The sequence below is a fragment of the Triticum dicoccoides genome, chromosome 6B, assembly GCF_002162155.2.
Source record: "Triticum dicoccoides isolate Atlit2015 ecotype Zavitan chromosome 6B, WEW_v2.0, whole genome shotgun sequence".
In the NCBI taxonomy this organism is placed as follows: domain Eukaryota; kingdom Viridiplantae; phylum Streptophyta; class Magnoliopsida; order Poales; family Poaceae; genus Triticum; species Triticum dicoccoides.
Window position 1 is genome coordinate 298,776,092 of NC_041391.1, and position 16,524 is coordinate 298,792,615.

A 16,524-nucleotide genomic window follows, 5' to 3' on the forward strand; every position below is an offset into this window, starting at 1 on the left:
CCGGGACTTGAGCACCGCCCTGCCGGATGAGGTTGTCATAATCGACGACGACGACGAGGCCACGGCGCTGCCGTCTTGTTGAACACGAACACGTCACGTGTACCTCCAACACCGAGGGTGATGCACCACAGCTCATGTTGAAGGAGACCCAGCCGGAAGCACGGTACGCAGGCAATCTGGCGGGTGCTTTTGAGGACCCGAAACCCCACACGCCCGGAAGGGACCCCGTCTAGGTACGCGGCGGCTATGGGTTGCACTAGGTCGACCTGATCGCCCATAGGACCTCGAGGTTCGCCGCCCTGTAATAAGAAGAACAGACGAAGAACGAGGAAAAAGAAGAACTAGGATTAAGGAGAAAAGATAAAAGATAAAAAGTGGTATATGATTTGATCGATTGTGTGTTGTTCAATCGTCCGTCACCCCTTAAGTATATAAGAGGCGGCTGGACTTCCCGTGCAAGGAAAAGGCTTGGATTCACGTCCAAAACCCTAGTCAAATTCGGATTGGTTTTGTCCGAACTTTCCAAAACTGTTTGGTTTAAATTGGCTGGACCTTGCGGGCCACGTTTGAGGTAGTAAACGACCGTGGATGGAAACGAGCCCAAAAGAAATCTTGACGGTTTTGACGAGACAAACAACTTTCATGTTGAACATTTTTTGATTAGAGGTCATCTTGAAGGAGTTTTCGATTGTTTTCCAAAGTCTGCGGCAGAAAAATCCAAAACCCGGACAAACATCACCGGAGTGTCCGGCCATCCTCGGAGAAACCCAAAACCCGGATGATCATTCCCGGAGTGTCCGGCCATCCTGATGCAGCCGCGCGTTTTCGGCTATAACTTTTGCGTACGAACTCTAATTGAGACGTTTCTTATATCAAAATCAACCGCTTCGACGAGACGCACAACTTTAATGTTGAAACTTTTTTCATTTGCTGCCATCTTAATTGGGTTTCAAGCCATTCTTTAATCTGATGTCAACATGAGCATCTCTGAGCTTGTCATAACTTTTGCATCCGAGCTCTATTTTAGGCCATCTTCATATCCATCTTGATCTTCTCGAAGAGAGCCATCTCATGGTGACTTTCAATAATATGTTTGAATTAATCTTGACATAGCTTCAAGCTACTCTTTATAATCGTGCCACTTTTGAGCGGCAACACGTCTCCAACCCCTGCGGTTGTTGAAGCCAAAGCCAGCGATGTGGTTGTCGACGCGGACACTGCAGGTCCATCGCGCCTACCGTCCCCGACGCCCGCCACTCCTCCACCTGCGCCACGCTCCGGCGCCCGCCGTCGTGCAGCCGCTCCGGCCGCACTGGTAGATGGAGCCACTTGACGGAGCACGCAGCAACCTTTGGCGGCTCGGCTTGATGGTGAACGCCCTGGCCGTGGCGCCCGCCCGCGCGCTAGTGGCTGCGCCCTGCGCCCGTCCGCCCGGCCGCGTCCCGCGCCGTGCCACGGCGCCAGGCCGTGGCCGCGCTCCCTTCGCTCCGCCCAACCCGGCCCGCAGTCATGCCAAGGCAGCGCGGTCTCCCGTCTCCAGCACGCGGCCGCCTCCCCGCGCCGGGCCTCGACTGGCCGCCGCGCGGCCGTGCCCGTGGCCGCTCCAACCGCCCCGCGCTCGTGGCCGGCGAGCCCGAGAGGCGGAGGCGGTTACGATTTACTCGTAATCGGCAACTGGACGGGGAGAAAACCTCATCTTTTCACCATTCCGCATTTCAGTCCTCCTTATTCTGCCTATTTACGGATTGGACTTTGTAATTTGTTGTTAAGTCTTCTGACTTAGTTCAGTATGCGGGGTAATCCTCGACTGAAATGTATTTTACATTTAAGTCTCCGTAAATTGCAGATTAATGGGCAGGTTGTCCGTACAATGCAATTTTTTTAGTACAAAACAGTACTAACTTGCGATTGAGATTTTCTTCTCTCGCAAAACAATCTCATAGCGATTGAGTTTAATTTTCTCTCGCAAAATATTAATTCACCCTGCTGAATTATCTTGCAACTTGATACAATATCATCTCATTTAATTTGAGATTTATACAATTCAAGTTTTTCACTTGAACATCAAGTTTGCAACATCATTACTATTCATTATAATAGTGGTGTATTTCTTTTGAGTATGATGTATTCCGGAATGTATGTATCTTCATGTTCGCTACATGTCGAGATTAATATGTCTATTTGCAATTGAGATTTCTTAATTTCTTACAAATAAGAATGCAAAATTCAAAGTGATTTCTTCAAATTGATGTATTGAGATCACAAGGTAGTCATATAGATCTACTGCCTTCACAGATTATCAATGACTATTCTTAAAGCCTATGTTTTGTCATTTTGACATCATAATTTCTTTACAAAGTGCTCTTCCACACATTTTACTAAGTCATGACATACGGCATTATGAGTGAGTATCTACTGATTTCATCAGATTATACTCTCTAGTGCTGCGAGATCTACTCCATTTTGGAGATTATCTTCAATGTGTCATATTTAGCAATTTGAGATTCACACTAATGGTTTCAAGATAAATTTCTTGAAATACCCATTGATTTTGCTAAGTTGATTACAACATCAACCATGATGATCTTTAATTTACTGGTTGTAAATTAATTATCTTTGGTTTACCCATAGAGGTAACATATGGCTATAGAGTTTGAGGCATTCGCCCTCAATGGCCACACTGCCCTATCTGGGCCATGGATATCATGATCGCTCTTGTGTCTCATGGGATAATGTGTGCAATAGTGTCTTATATATCATAAGGCATTAGATTCAGTTCTCAGCATCTACTTATTCTGTATCAGCAATTCCTAGGATACAATGAACCTCAAGGGCAAAGGTTTGAATCTTACTTCAACCTTCAATCCGACATCACCAGCTATGATGAAACCCTATGGGCACGGAGAGTGTGATGGTTGAATATGCCTCAACCGGCATGTTTGGAGACTATGAATAGTCTCTCAATCTCCTGAGTGATCAATATAATTCATGTCCATTTACAATGTTGCAACATAAGTATTGTTGTCATCATATATTGTATATCACAATATATTGTATCAACACTTTGATACAAATACATTTTTATGCATTCTATATATCTGACAGTGATTTTCATATTGAGAATCTTCATGTCTATATATAGATTTATACGGGAGTTAATCCGATGAAAAATGATATGTGCCTTGTGGACATATGCACCACAAACTCTATACTCAGGGAAGTCCAACGTTTCCACTCTCATTGAGAGAAAGGAGATATTTTAAAATCGCTAGACGCGATGAGGTATTTGTTGGCTCAACTCGAGTCATATTTACTGTCCCTGTGGGTACTCAAGTAATGGTGGGATGCTTTATTGCTTCCAAGGTTTAACTCGTAGCCTACTAAACTATGGAGGTATCCGTCAAAATAGTTTCCATAGTGAAACTTATGATGACAACAAATAGAAATAACTTCTCTTTACCATATGCAACAGATATGGCAAGCACATTCTCTGTGTATCATCAGAATTGTAGTACACATACAACTCAACCCGTAGCACAGGTTGCTTACGAGATAGTTTTCCAGAGTGTCTTGTACATGACAAACTTGGCATACTCGCCTTGGTCATCGAGACATTGGGTTGAAACCGAAACTATCAGCAATTCCAATAGTTTATGATTGTTATGATGCTAAATTCTAACAACATTTGGATTTTATGTGCACTACAAGTGACACAGGCAAGCTAATTTTAAGGCTCGTACACCTTAAAGTCTACGTCGAACCACTCAGACTCCTTGAATGCATCAAGTTGAGGTAAGTGACTCTTCCCATTCATTGACTAGACTATTCAGGTATTCCATGATTCTAAAAGACATATCTACATGATGGTCTTAAGTGTGAGCTTTATTCACACGAAACCATTGGCTCATTATCCTCACATCGATTTCAAGCAAATCGAATGGATAACATTGCAGCATTCTCCTTGAGTGCCTTCTCTATGGCCCTTGGATTGAAGTTTAGCAATTAGTCCTAATGTCTAGACTCCAAATGGTTTGGTAGAATCCTATCCAAAGAGTTAAGCTCATTACATTATCTTTACTTTGGAATTGCAATTTACCAACTTTACGTTGGAGTCATGTAGTTTTACACGCTCATGACAGAACTGCATAATATTATTCCCCTCTATCTTTGATATGTGGATATCTACCAAGTATTCCCTATCTGCGGTAATTCGGTTACACACCGATATCATCACCCCGACATACATCATTGGCCCCTCAACATATAGTTGGGATCTATGTGAGAAATAACTGTATTACCGTCAATACCTCAAGCCCCTCACATGGGGAGTTATTCAGGGCCAGTATGTTGATTCAATGAGGAATATTTCTAGGCATTAGGGGGAGAATTCAAGTACCATATAGAATGCCAGGAAATTAGTGGAATGTTCAACACATTTCTGCCTCATATCCACGTACTCAAAGAGCTGAACCATGCGTTCAGAAGATTTGCAACATATTGCAAATAACATGCTAGATTCTTTTACTGACTATAAAGGTGTCACGCAATCCTACAATCCTGCAAAAGTACGCCTGAAAGAGTGGAGGTACCAACAAAATCCACTCCACTCTCCGTTCAAAGCAACAGGGAGAGATATATGGCAGAAGTACATTAGGATTCAGCTTCTCACAAGCAAGGATATCAAGTCCTGTGAATCAGTAAATGCAAGTCGACTTCATGTTGGCAGACACCTATGTTGTCTATATCCAAAATATATTGGAGAATTCATTGTTGACAAATCTTATCTATCCATAACTCTCATGGTAGTTCATTCTCTAGACGTAGAGAAAGATCTATTAGACCAAGAGATGATGGAAATGGGATATTGGAACTCAACGTTCCATAATGCATTGGATCCACCAAACACAATTGGTTGGTACTCAAGAATATCTTTCGATATCTCCAAGGCATGAAACATCTTGTCCTGGTTTTTCAGTTTCGGAGAAATCTGAACATCAATATCATTGGTTACATGGATCAGATCCCCACTATCAGATCATAGACAAATTTAGTGTTCCTAATAGGTGTGGTAGCCCTCTCATGAAGAGTCTTCAAATCAGACCTCATGGCTACATTCACCAACCATTATCTCAACGATAATGTTTCTTGTGTTGCCCGGATGCAAACAGGTTACATAATGAGCAATATCACTATATTGCATATCTTGCAAGTCAAATCATGTGACTGAATTGTTAAGCGGTTCTCTACCAATTTCTATGTTTTGGTATGTGACGGCTTTGAATTTTTGCAAGAATCAGGGGGAGTATCTTCCTGAATTGTTCCTGTTCAATGCATCATATTATACTCTTTTTCCCTTCATAAGTTTACTTTACAGGTTCTCATAAAGGTTTTTAATGAGGTAATATCAACATGAGATCATATTTCATACTTTTTGTTTTCCCCATCGGGGTTTTAGGAAAGTATATACGACATATTTATTATCCTCTAAACTCTATGGGTTCTCGTATTGAGTTAAAAGAGACAATAACCATTATATGTTGCATCATTTTCTCCTTATTTTCTCACTAGGTTTGAAGGAGTTTTAGCAACATATGGAACACATATCTCCTCATATTTTTCCCACAGGGTTTTTGGAGGAGCTTCTCAAGATGATGATACTTACACTAACAAGCATGGATTAGGGGGAGTGTTAGGATTTAATTAATCCTGTTAATCCATACTTTTCCTAAAGGAGGCGTTTGCCTCGTGTCCCTTCGGAGACACCCCTTCGGGGGTTATATATATATATGTAACCCATCATCAATGAGATCAAGGATTCACTTTACTTCTATGTCTCCCGTCTCTCTCTCATCTATTCTAATAGGATCTCTGTGCTTATGATAAGTACTCATGCTCTTTTCAGAAAAATGCTTCGAGACAAGAGAATTTGCACTCACTTTGACAAAAAATAGAGAGAAAGGATTTTTTCCCCTTTTTTGTTGATGTTGGAGCTCCATCACTCACTGTCACGTAGTGCAAGAAACAACAATCACCAATATTTGTGTTTACTTACCATTGTTTGTGAAGATCGTAAGCATGTAGATATGTAGATTGATTTATGACAACAGTTACAATAATATACATTAATATTCATTGAAGTCACATTAGATTACTTATGTATTTAGTAAAAAAAAATGAGCGCATAATTCATGTTTTCCCATATCTATATTTATACCAAGTATTTTGCCCATTGCTTTTTTTTATCTTAAGTATGTAAATACACTATGCAAAAGGTTGTTCAATTCATCTACCATCATGTTTATAAACTAAGAATTCCCACAGCAGCGCATGAGGGTCATCTAGTTTGTTATAGTATGACTGCTACAACAACTAGGTCCAGCTCAGTCGGATTGCCCTATGTAAAGTTTGCATGGGCAGCTAGTGCGTGTCAGATTGCCATAGGGCGCAACAAGCTAGGACGTCCCCTCCAATGCCTCGTCGCCGTGCGGCGGCCCTGTTGCAGTTCCCACTAGACTGGTTGGGGAGCGACTGCAATAGAGTCTGCACCTTAGGTGCAAAACTCGACACGCTTCAAGTTTACTCCTAAGGCTGGTCATAGTGGGAGTATCATATTCTAGTATCATGCATATGATACTAGTGTATGATACTACATTCATAGCGCATAATATCATATATTAGTATCATATGTGGTCTCATTTATGTCCATGCATGACACATACTTCCTTCTTTCCGGTTTATAGGGCTTATCTCAAAATTTTAGTTTTCCATTTTATAAGGTTTAATTTGGTTGTTTCCCATCACATGTTCAGATTCCAAGGTGCATTAAATCATTGCATGCAAGTATTAAGGGAAAATTGACCAATGCATTGATAAACATATTTTTTTAAGAAAAACAAGAGTATTAACTGGGTGCTTTTGCAAACTCCAAAAGGTATTCCACCACTCACCATCTACCTTGGTTGGTGAGATTTTTGAATTGAACCGGAAAGGAGGGAGTAGTAGCACAACATTTATTATGATACGATACTATCTCCTTTCTGGTTTATAGGGCTCAATTCAAAAATCTCACCTCAATTCAAAAATCTCACCAACTAAGGTAGATGATGAGTGGTGGAATAATTTTTGTGGTTTGTAAAAGCACTCAATTAATGCGCTCGTTCTCTTCAAAGAATTGTGTTTACTAATGCATTAATTGCAATGCATGTATGCATGAAGTACATGCAATGCATGTATGCATGAAGTACATGCAATGAATTAATGCACCTTGAAATCCTTGCATGCAATTGAGACTTACTAATGCATTAATCTATGTTACTATAACCCTCTCTCTCTTCTTTAATTGTCTGCCACATAAGCATGTTTACGAGTCTCAAGTGCATGATACCACTTATGTTACCCCTACTATGGCCAGCCTTAAGGGCATTCAACAATTTTAAAAAAAAGAATGTAGCAGCCCATGTGAATTTGGAGCCCAACAAAACTACTAGGGGAGCTCCTAGCGAGCCGACGCACACAATGACGCCCGACTGGGCCGGCCCATGGTATAGCGATCCCGTTTGTTCTGTAGCACAATAATTTGAGTGTCTAAAAAGAGAAAAAGACACGTCCCAGCTGGGAATCAAACTATAGACCTGTTGATCGAAAGAAGAGTATGCAAACCAGTGGACCTGACAATCGTTCACGACAAAAGTGGAGTTCGTAACATTAAGAACACAATAAAACGCAAAATCGGAGAGGTTTTTTTTGTTTTTTTATCTTTTCTTAGAAATTTTTGAATGCGAGTAATGTTTAAAAATCCAACAACTGTTCGAAAATGTTCTCAAAATTCAGAAATTGTTCTCGTTACACATAAAAGTTCAATTTTTTTGAAATTCCGAAAATGTACCGGATTTCAATTTTTTGTTCACATATTCAAAAAATGTTCGCGCTTCCAAATTTGTTCAGGATTTTTCAAAATATGTTCTCAAGTTTCAAAAAAGTTCGCGCTTGAAAAAATTGTTCATGGTTCCAAATTGTTCAGGATTTTTCAAAATTGTTCTTCATTTCAAAATTTGTTCTGAAGATTCAAAAAATGATCGTGCTACAAAAAATAGTCCGTGCTTCCAAATTTATTCTCAAGATTCAAACATCATTCGTGCTTTAAAGAAATATTCACAAATTCCAAAAATGTTCATGTTTTCCAAAATGTTTGGGAAATTCAAAATTTGTTCGTTCTCATAAAATTTGTTCACATATTCAAAAAATGTTCATGTTTCGAAATGAAGAACATGAACAATTTTGGAGAAAGGTAACATTTTTTGAAAAACAAATTTACAAACTTTTTCCAAATTGCAAACATTTTTTGAAAACGCAAACAAGTTTTGAAACATGATTTTTTTGAAAAATGGAACCAAGTTCCAAAACATGCACAAAATTTTGAAAATCTGAACATATTTTGAAATTCTCAATATTTATTAACAAATAAATACAAAATTTGAAATTCTGAACATTTTTTAAAAATGTGAATTTTTTTCAAAACAGTTATTTTTTCTGAAAATATGAACAAAATTTGAAAATTCTCAAAATTTTGAATGTATGTAAAATAGAAAAAATAACAGAATAAAGGAAAAAGGAACAAGGAAAAGAAAAAACATTTAAGAAAAAAGAAGCAGCAAAAAAATTGGGAAAAAAAGAAAAACCTGGTTTAGGAACCTTCTAGAAGGTTCCCAAAACCGGAAAAGACCGGCCGGAACCTCCTAGAAGGTGGAAAGCCGAACGCGTTAACGGCCGGCCCAGTTCTACGCTTGCTCGTGATCTCCTGTGCGATAGGTCGACATTCTGACGCAGAATGCGTCGTATAGGGTTTTCCCGCATACAGCTCACCTAGGAGGAACTAAAGAAGATAGATAAGTATACCGATATTTAATTTTGGAAATAGTTAGCATTAATGTCTCACTACCACATGAAATTACATGGGACTACAATAATACATGAACACTAACTTTTGCCTTCCAAATCTGAATTTTTTTTTCCAGACACCACGAAGTCATTGCCATATTCTCGAAATAGGCTTCTTCCGAATGAAACAGAGAGAGGGGTACCTACAAAGTGCTGCGAGTTTGATTACTGAACACACAGAATACATCAATAACCTCCAGGTTCAACTTACATGCTATTTTACAGAGGGCTGTAACATACCCGAGTAACAACATATACATGATCCCGTACACAAAAGACTCACCCCAGTACGGCGAACTCCAGGATAGCATTGCGGACTATCTACACAACATGTATTTTACAGAGGACTGCAACATACGAGAGTAACCACATATACAGCCCATACACAAAAGACTCGCCGGCACGGCAAACTCTAGGATAGCATTACGAACTATCTACAAAACATCTAGCAGGGGGCTCTCCACCACTTACCACTGATAACTACCTATTCAAGAACGTGCTGACTTGCTCACCTCCAAACTCACCGTGGCACGACGATGGTGTTGGATAGACACGATCTCTTAAGCTTGTTCGCTTCTGTCTTGAGCCTTGAGATCTCCATAGCATTGTTCATCTTCTGCGTGATGGCAGACCGCATGACGATGCGCATCAGATAGGCATGTAGATCGTGATGATGGACAGCCATAGCCAGCGACCGAACTTGCGTGCCAAGTTCTCGGTCCTTGGTTTCTTTGTGAGCAATCTTCTCCTCCAGCTTTCTGATGGAATCCTGTAGTTCAGCGCAACTATTATTTGCATGGAGCATTGTTTCCACGCGTGCTCTCAGGTCCTTGACATCAAAACCATCTGCCTCAAGCAAAGCAAGGCCCGTCATCTTCTGCTCGAGTAGTCTACTATCGTCCAGAGCATTCAGACTGTTTATGCTCTCTGCTAAAATAGCAAAAGAGAACATCAAACCTAATGCCAGTCCTTCACAGACCTCTTGACCATGCTGCTCGAACTGATGGAAATTTGGTCGCTGTGGTGCTTTCCTGAATATTTCCAGTCCCTCAAGGTGTGCCCACATTGGGGAGGTCTTCACAAATGGAAGATGCTGGCTTGCCAAGGGTTCTGAAATCCGGCCATTCGTGTCCATGATACTCTCATGCACAGCTGCTGATTCCGACAAGGGACAGCAAGAATCATGTGCTTCACCTGTGTAGCCCCCTTGCTCAAGATCATCTCTTCCACCTGCTTGTGAACCTGGAAATGGAAGTGTAGTGTAGTGGAAATGTAATAACATAGTGAAAGTGTAGTGGACTTTGCTGTAATCAGCGCGCATTGCTAACTTTTAGGAATCAGAAGGCATACCTCCGATGTCCTTTCGTGATGTCGGGTCAATACAACTCAGCTCATCCATTTCTGGAAGTGTTTCACACCCAGCAGTCAAATCATTAGGCAGTTCAGACACTGCAAGAAATTTGCTAGTTAGTATTTGCAGTGTATGTTGTACTCCCTCCGTCCGAAAATACTTGTCGGAGAAATGGATGTATCTAGACATATTTCAGTTTTAGATACATCCATTTTGATCCATTTCTCCGACAAGTATTTCTGGACGGAGGGAGTACCAATATACGTTAAACAGTCTGAAACTTACTGTCTTCCTCAGTAGCTTTAGCAGGAGCAGCTATCCCTTTCATTGGCTGTATCTAGCATTTACAAATGTAAAGGAAAATAAGAACAAATGATATTTCGAATGATGTTAGGACTGGTAGAATTAAGGGGTTGTATTAAAAGTAACAACTCACAGTTTCAGGGTTCTCCCCTAGAGCCACTGTTGTTTGAGAAGAAACACATTTCTCCATTTGCCTGGACAGTTCAGTCCCAGTTCCAACAGTTGATTGGTTACCCTGACCACTTAATGCATTTTTTGACCCTTCAATGATGCGAAAATCTGAGCCAAGTGACCGCGTTCCTAATAGTGGGCCCTGTGGGACAGGTCTTGGTTCACCAAAACCTCCAAATAGAGATGCCTGAATCTGTCGACTTTGTGCCATAGAGGGTACAATAATCATCTCAGAAGATGATTGTTCAAGATGACAGCTTGGAGCAAGTGTAGATGAACTCAGAGAGCCAAATGCCGCCACTTGTGGAAGTGAAGGAAGGGACAACCCAGACCTCAATGCCAATGCTGTTCCTTGCTTATGAATAATTTCATTGTTTTCATTACGAATGGACAAAACAGGAGAAATTTGTTCTGATGTCACATCTTCATCCTTCAACTTTTTGTCATGACGAGAACCAGGTTTATTACTGACTTTATCCAAGTCATCATAGAAGGCGGGAATTGCTCTTTTTCGAGAAGTTAATTGAGGACCATTAGAAGGTTTCTGGAATGGATGCATCTCATGGACATAATTTTGGAGCGAAGGCTAGCACACAGGGTAAAATAACACATATCAGTACACTATACCATAATCTACAGTCTTCCAACTACAGATTTAAGGTAACATTGAATAACATCATTGTTGTTTGGAACCTAGAGCAGATATAACATTCCAACTACGAATAAATTAATTTGCATATTCCTAATTCATTACCAGCTGCTTCTTGTTTCAAGTGCAGATATGCTTGCCTAATAAACATACAAGATGCAGATATGGCTATCGTAACAGGACTATGTCTAATTGTCTATCAATTAATTAGGCCTAATGGATTAAAGAACCAACAGATGGAAAGTGTTGTTAGCCCTGATCCAAACGGTGCAAAACCAAGGTGGGCTAAGTGATTTGCAGAAAAGAAAAAGGTGGGCTAAGTGAATAACATGTTGCAATAATAGTGATAAGAGGAGCCAAAGAAAGGCAATATTGACAAGTTCCTTTGAAATCTGAATGACAAAAACTAAGTATAATATAGTTGTTGCAGTCAACTATTGTTTGTTTGAGGCCACCTGCTCCTTCATCGATACACACTTAAAAAAAGGCTATGAAATGCATGCAATGACAGAACTAAATAGCATTCTATTTTCTATCAAGGAAAAAAACACTAGAAAAGAATGACAGAAGACAAAATACGGAATATGCACTATGTGTACCTTTTTCAAGCAGCGTACCCAGTTTTTACCGTCCCAGTCAAACCGTGGCCGTAGCTGCGTACTTTCCACCGTCAGAACATCCACAGGTTCCACGTCATCCATGTCTGTCTTGGGATTCTTCAAGTTCACTACATACTTGTTGATTTCAGAACCTAAAACCTTCACAATAATAGCAGGCCACCAGCCACCTTCATGAAGGACCTCAACATGAGATGCAGGAGAAAATCTGTACCTAGAATCCATATTGGTGATGTCGCGTGATGGCCGAATATATTGTGAATCTAGAATCTCAGTGGCCGGTTCATCATCCTTTCCAATATGCATGTACTGTACTAGAAAATGTGTAGCACCAATCACTTTAAGAACAGTAGCTGGATTCCAGGATCCACTAAAGTTTCTTGCAAAATGACTCACTTCAACTTGATGCCCCTCACTGAACAAAGGACTTCCCTTGCCCTGTACACAACGAGAGTATTAAACACTTAATTTCCTTCCTTATCATTATCAATAAAACAATACCTTCTTTAACAGATGTTGAAAGAGAAAGTCATCTCTTCCCCTCATATAATCCTTCTTTAATGTCAGTTACCATGAAAGTTCTCCACACATTCGCAATTCAGATGCAAATTTCGAAGACCATGATATTTCAAATATCCCAGTAAGACATATTCTAGGGATTCATCCTAGAGCCACTTCTAAAATTCAGTTTATAAGCTCGCAGACGCCGCCGCACCAACCGGAATATAAATTCAATACGAGTGCATCTATTCTGAAAACCCTCAATTTGTTAAATTGCACTGCATGGACGGAAAATCAATATTGAGGCAATGAGCGTTTTTGGCCCTTAAAGTTCTTAAACTTGCATCAACTATTCTGACAAGTCTGGGTAGTGTAAGCATAAGCCATTTTAAGTGAGCCTAATATAATATGTAGATGTAGTTAGCTAGACTGCATTGTGACCACGATCATGGATCAGTATGCGAATGCAACCAAGATCAAGTCTTCTCACCTGGATCTTGATGTTATGGAATGGCCTTGTCCGAATAAAATAGCATAGTCCAAAATGAAGACAAATATCCAACTCAAAATAAAATAAAAATGAAGACAAATAAATGAAAATATATACTCGCTTTAAGTCTCTTATTTCCGTGACAAATTTAAGTCTCTACAGTTCACAATGCAAGTCGCCAAGTTGTTTTATTTATTTGCGCGTAACTTTAATTTTAAAAGTTCTAGAAAATAGTTAACCCATTCAAGAGAGTTTAGATAATTTAAAGGACGATTATTCATGTTTTAAATTTGATAAACAAAATGTTGCATGCAACAATCCATTAGGGGGGTAACCACAAAAGCAAAGAAAACAATGCATTCGGATTTGAGGACAGAGGCGCATCATATATACTCCAAGCACCTGAAAATACTAAAGTGAAATGTTTCTATCCACTAGTAAGCGTGCACGTGCAACGCACGTCTCAACTAATATTATATTCATGTTACTCTACTCGGGTGACATGGGAAAACCCTACCTGCACCGCAAGACCACCCCCTGCTCCCTCGCTTCACCGCCGTCGGAGGGGGCGCCGACAAAGCCCACCTGTGCCCCAAGGAAGGTGAAGGCAGGGCATCCTTTTCCGCAGGCTGTTATCTTGGCACAGGTCTCAGATGATCGGTGGAGCGTGGCGGTCTGATGTTGTGTGCCGCGTGCTGCTCATAGGGAGGCGTCCCTCTCAGCAACAGTGCCACCCCTAGACGATGATGGGTGGCGGTGGTGGTCGCGCAGCTTCATGTGGGAGGGTCGTGGAAGCACCTATGTTGTCTGTGGGGGCGCAGTCCCAGAAAGGCCTAGCCCCAGTGGTGTCCATCAGGACGCCCATTGGCGACTTCTGCTTCTTCTCGCGCAGGTTGGATCCGCGTCTTGTGGGTGAGGCAACATTGGTGTGTCTGGAAAATGATGGTTTGGCGGAGGTAGGCAGGCGGTGGTCAGACTCAGGTATCCACTCCGGTCGACAACGATGCTTAATTGTTTCACCTTCTGTTTTAAAATAAATGGTAATGAAAATAATACAGGTCCGCTTTTGCCCACCTTGGTCACTGACAAAAATAAGAATTCCCATAGAAAAGATATTCTAATACTAATAAAGATATTACAAATCGACCTATCATTTAAATGAATCATCGTATGCATAGAGCACTGGCACCTAATTATCTCAGTTTTTTATATGTTTAATCAATTGTTATAAAGCGTAGGCATCTTCAGTCTCAATGTAGTTGAGAAGGTGAAAAAAAATGACTTCCTTCAATTTATTTATTTTTGGCGAAAAGGCCTAGGATTATTGAGTACTCCCTCCGTTCGGAAATACTTGTCGGAAGAATCGATGTATCTAGACGTATTTTAGTTCTAAGTACATCCACTTTTATCCATTTCTCTGACAAGTATTTCTGGACGGAGGGAGTATTAAGTAACGCACGTCCATACAAACCCAAGTTGTAAAAACAGGAATGCTTCTAAGGAAGTAGAAGAAAGAACCGTGAAAACGTTCGGCATTGTTTGGAGAGGAGCGATACTCTCTATGGTATTCCGAGCAAGGTATGGCAGATCCCAACGACGGTTCTTCTGCTCTGCAGAGAACCGGCTCAGGCGCCAACTAAGCCGCCGCGCTCGCTTCGTCCTTATTTCTCAGACGATGAAATTGAACATGTCGTCGCCACCGCACTCGCTTCGTCCACAGAAAATGATTCCATGCACGTGAAAAGGTCGTCAGGTCTCATGTTGCATATCCCTATAGAAAACTGAAGAAAAACCAATCCTCCTGCACGCTCCATCCATACAGTCAATGCATGTGCGTGCGCGCAGGAGACATCCACGAAGAGAAGAGGTTATACAGTCAATGCACCGAAGTTGTGTGCATCCTCCTGTTTTTGTCCTATGTACTCGCCGCCGGCAGCGTCGTAGGAATGGGCGTGTGCGGGCGCCTGCTGCATGCTGACGCAGGTGGACAGGGAGCCAGAGCCCATGGACAACGTCAGCGAGTGCAGGAGCGCACCAGGGTTGCCATGGCTAGCCGGCATGATGGCTCCTTGGTCGTCCTCGTCGTTGCCGGTGTCCACGTCGTAGAGGTCTCCTGCAGGCGCCATCCATGGCCTCCTGCCGCCATGCGCCGCCGCGACAGTCGCCGTGGCCTCCTGCCGTCGTGCGCGCTCGTCATGGCCTCCTGCCGCTGATTGTCGTCGCCACTTGCTGGTCCGCTCGGTCCGTCCCGATCTGGAGCGCCGCCGGCCTAGTCACGGAAAACAAGACTGCCAGGCTGGTCAGACCGGCACGGACCATCTCCACCCTGATCTGATAGCGCGTCGAATCGGAGGCCACGACAACTCCGGTATCCCACACGGCAGCGACAGAGGTGGTGTGTGTAGCGTGTCCTTTGCAGAGGCAATGGCGGATAGTACGAGGGATTAGAGAAGATATGTTTTCAGACGAGGAATAACAAGAAGGGATGACGACGTAGATAGGGAGGGCACAGGAAGGGATGAAGGGGCATGTTTCGACGCCGATAGCATCCGACGCGGGGTGGGAAGAAATCAATTAGGTTGAGTGGCTTTCTCTTTTAGCTGATACTAATAATTAGATGCTCCGGCAACAAAAAAGGATAATAATAATTAGATAACAATTATATATGGTATAGGAGTAATAATTATCGAAGATTTGGTGGGATGCTTGAGCGGAAGTTGCCGAAGCAGACGTATAAAATTTTGGTCCGCCGGTGGAGCGGTCTGCCTTCAGTAATTGCTAATTGCACCCTTTGATATCTCATCAGATTAATCTGATCCGTTAGATTTCATTAATTTAGATGATCAAACGGTGATAATTAATCGATGTACACTTAACGGGGTATCTTTAAAAAAGAAAATGTTTGCCTGTTTAATAGTAGTAGAGATAGGTACGTGTACAACACAGCTAGGGGTTGGAGCAAGGAGATCGACGGTGGCGCGAGCAGGGCTGCCTCAGAAATTCGGATCGAGAGATTTGAGCGAGGACAGGACGGCCAAAGGTGGAGATCTCTAGTTGGAGCGAGATCGCGGTAATTATTGCGTAATTATTAGATCATGGTAATTATTGCTAATGGATTATGATTAAAATAGGCCCAAGTTGGTAAGTTCTGCGTAATTATAATGGCGTAGATTATGGTAATTATTGGTAATTGATTTTGGTAAATGTTATTGGTAATTGATTTTGGTAAATGATGTGATACAACATTGAAGCAATCCGGTCCATTAAGAGATGACGGATGTATGGCTGAGATGTAATGTTTGTGCCACAACTCGATTGTTTAATAGTACTCCCTCCATCCGAAAATACTCGTCGGAGGAATGGATGTATCTAGATGTATTTTAGTTTTAGATACATTCATTTTTATGCATTCCTTCGACAAGTATTTCTGGACGGAGGAGTAGTAGTAGATAATCAACAATCTTAATCCAACAGATGGACCCAAAGACAGAGGGATACTCCTCAT

At 41.6% G+C, this 16,524-nt stretch overlaps 1 protein-coding gene across 1 annotated transcript; it reads right to left on the bottom strand.

Annotated features, from left to right (window-relative positions):
* Window positions 1-9,207: 9,207 nt before the first annotated feature.
* LOC119321118 lies at window positions 9,208-15,145 on the bottom strand. Its single transcript, XM_037594947.1, has 6 exons — window positions 14,894-15,145; window positions 12,029-12,466; window positions 10,725-11,348; window positions 10,574-10,625; window positions 10,288-10,386; window positions 9,208-10,179 (listed from the first exon to the last, which is right to left on the bottom strand). Exons 1-6 carry the CDS (start codon window positions 15,143-15,145, stop codon window positions 9,458-9,460), a joined length of 2,187 nt encoding a protein of 728 aa, XP_037450844.1. The 3' UTR covers window positions 9,208-9,457.
* Between the last annotated feature and the right edge of the window lie 1,379 nt (window positions 15,146-16,524).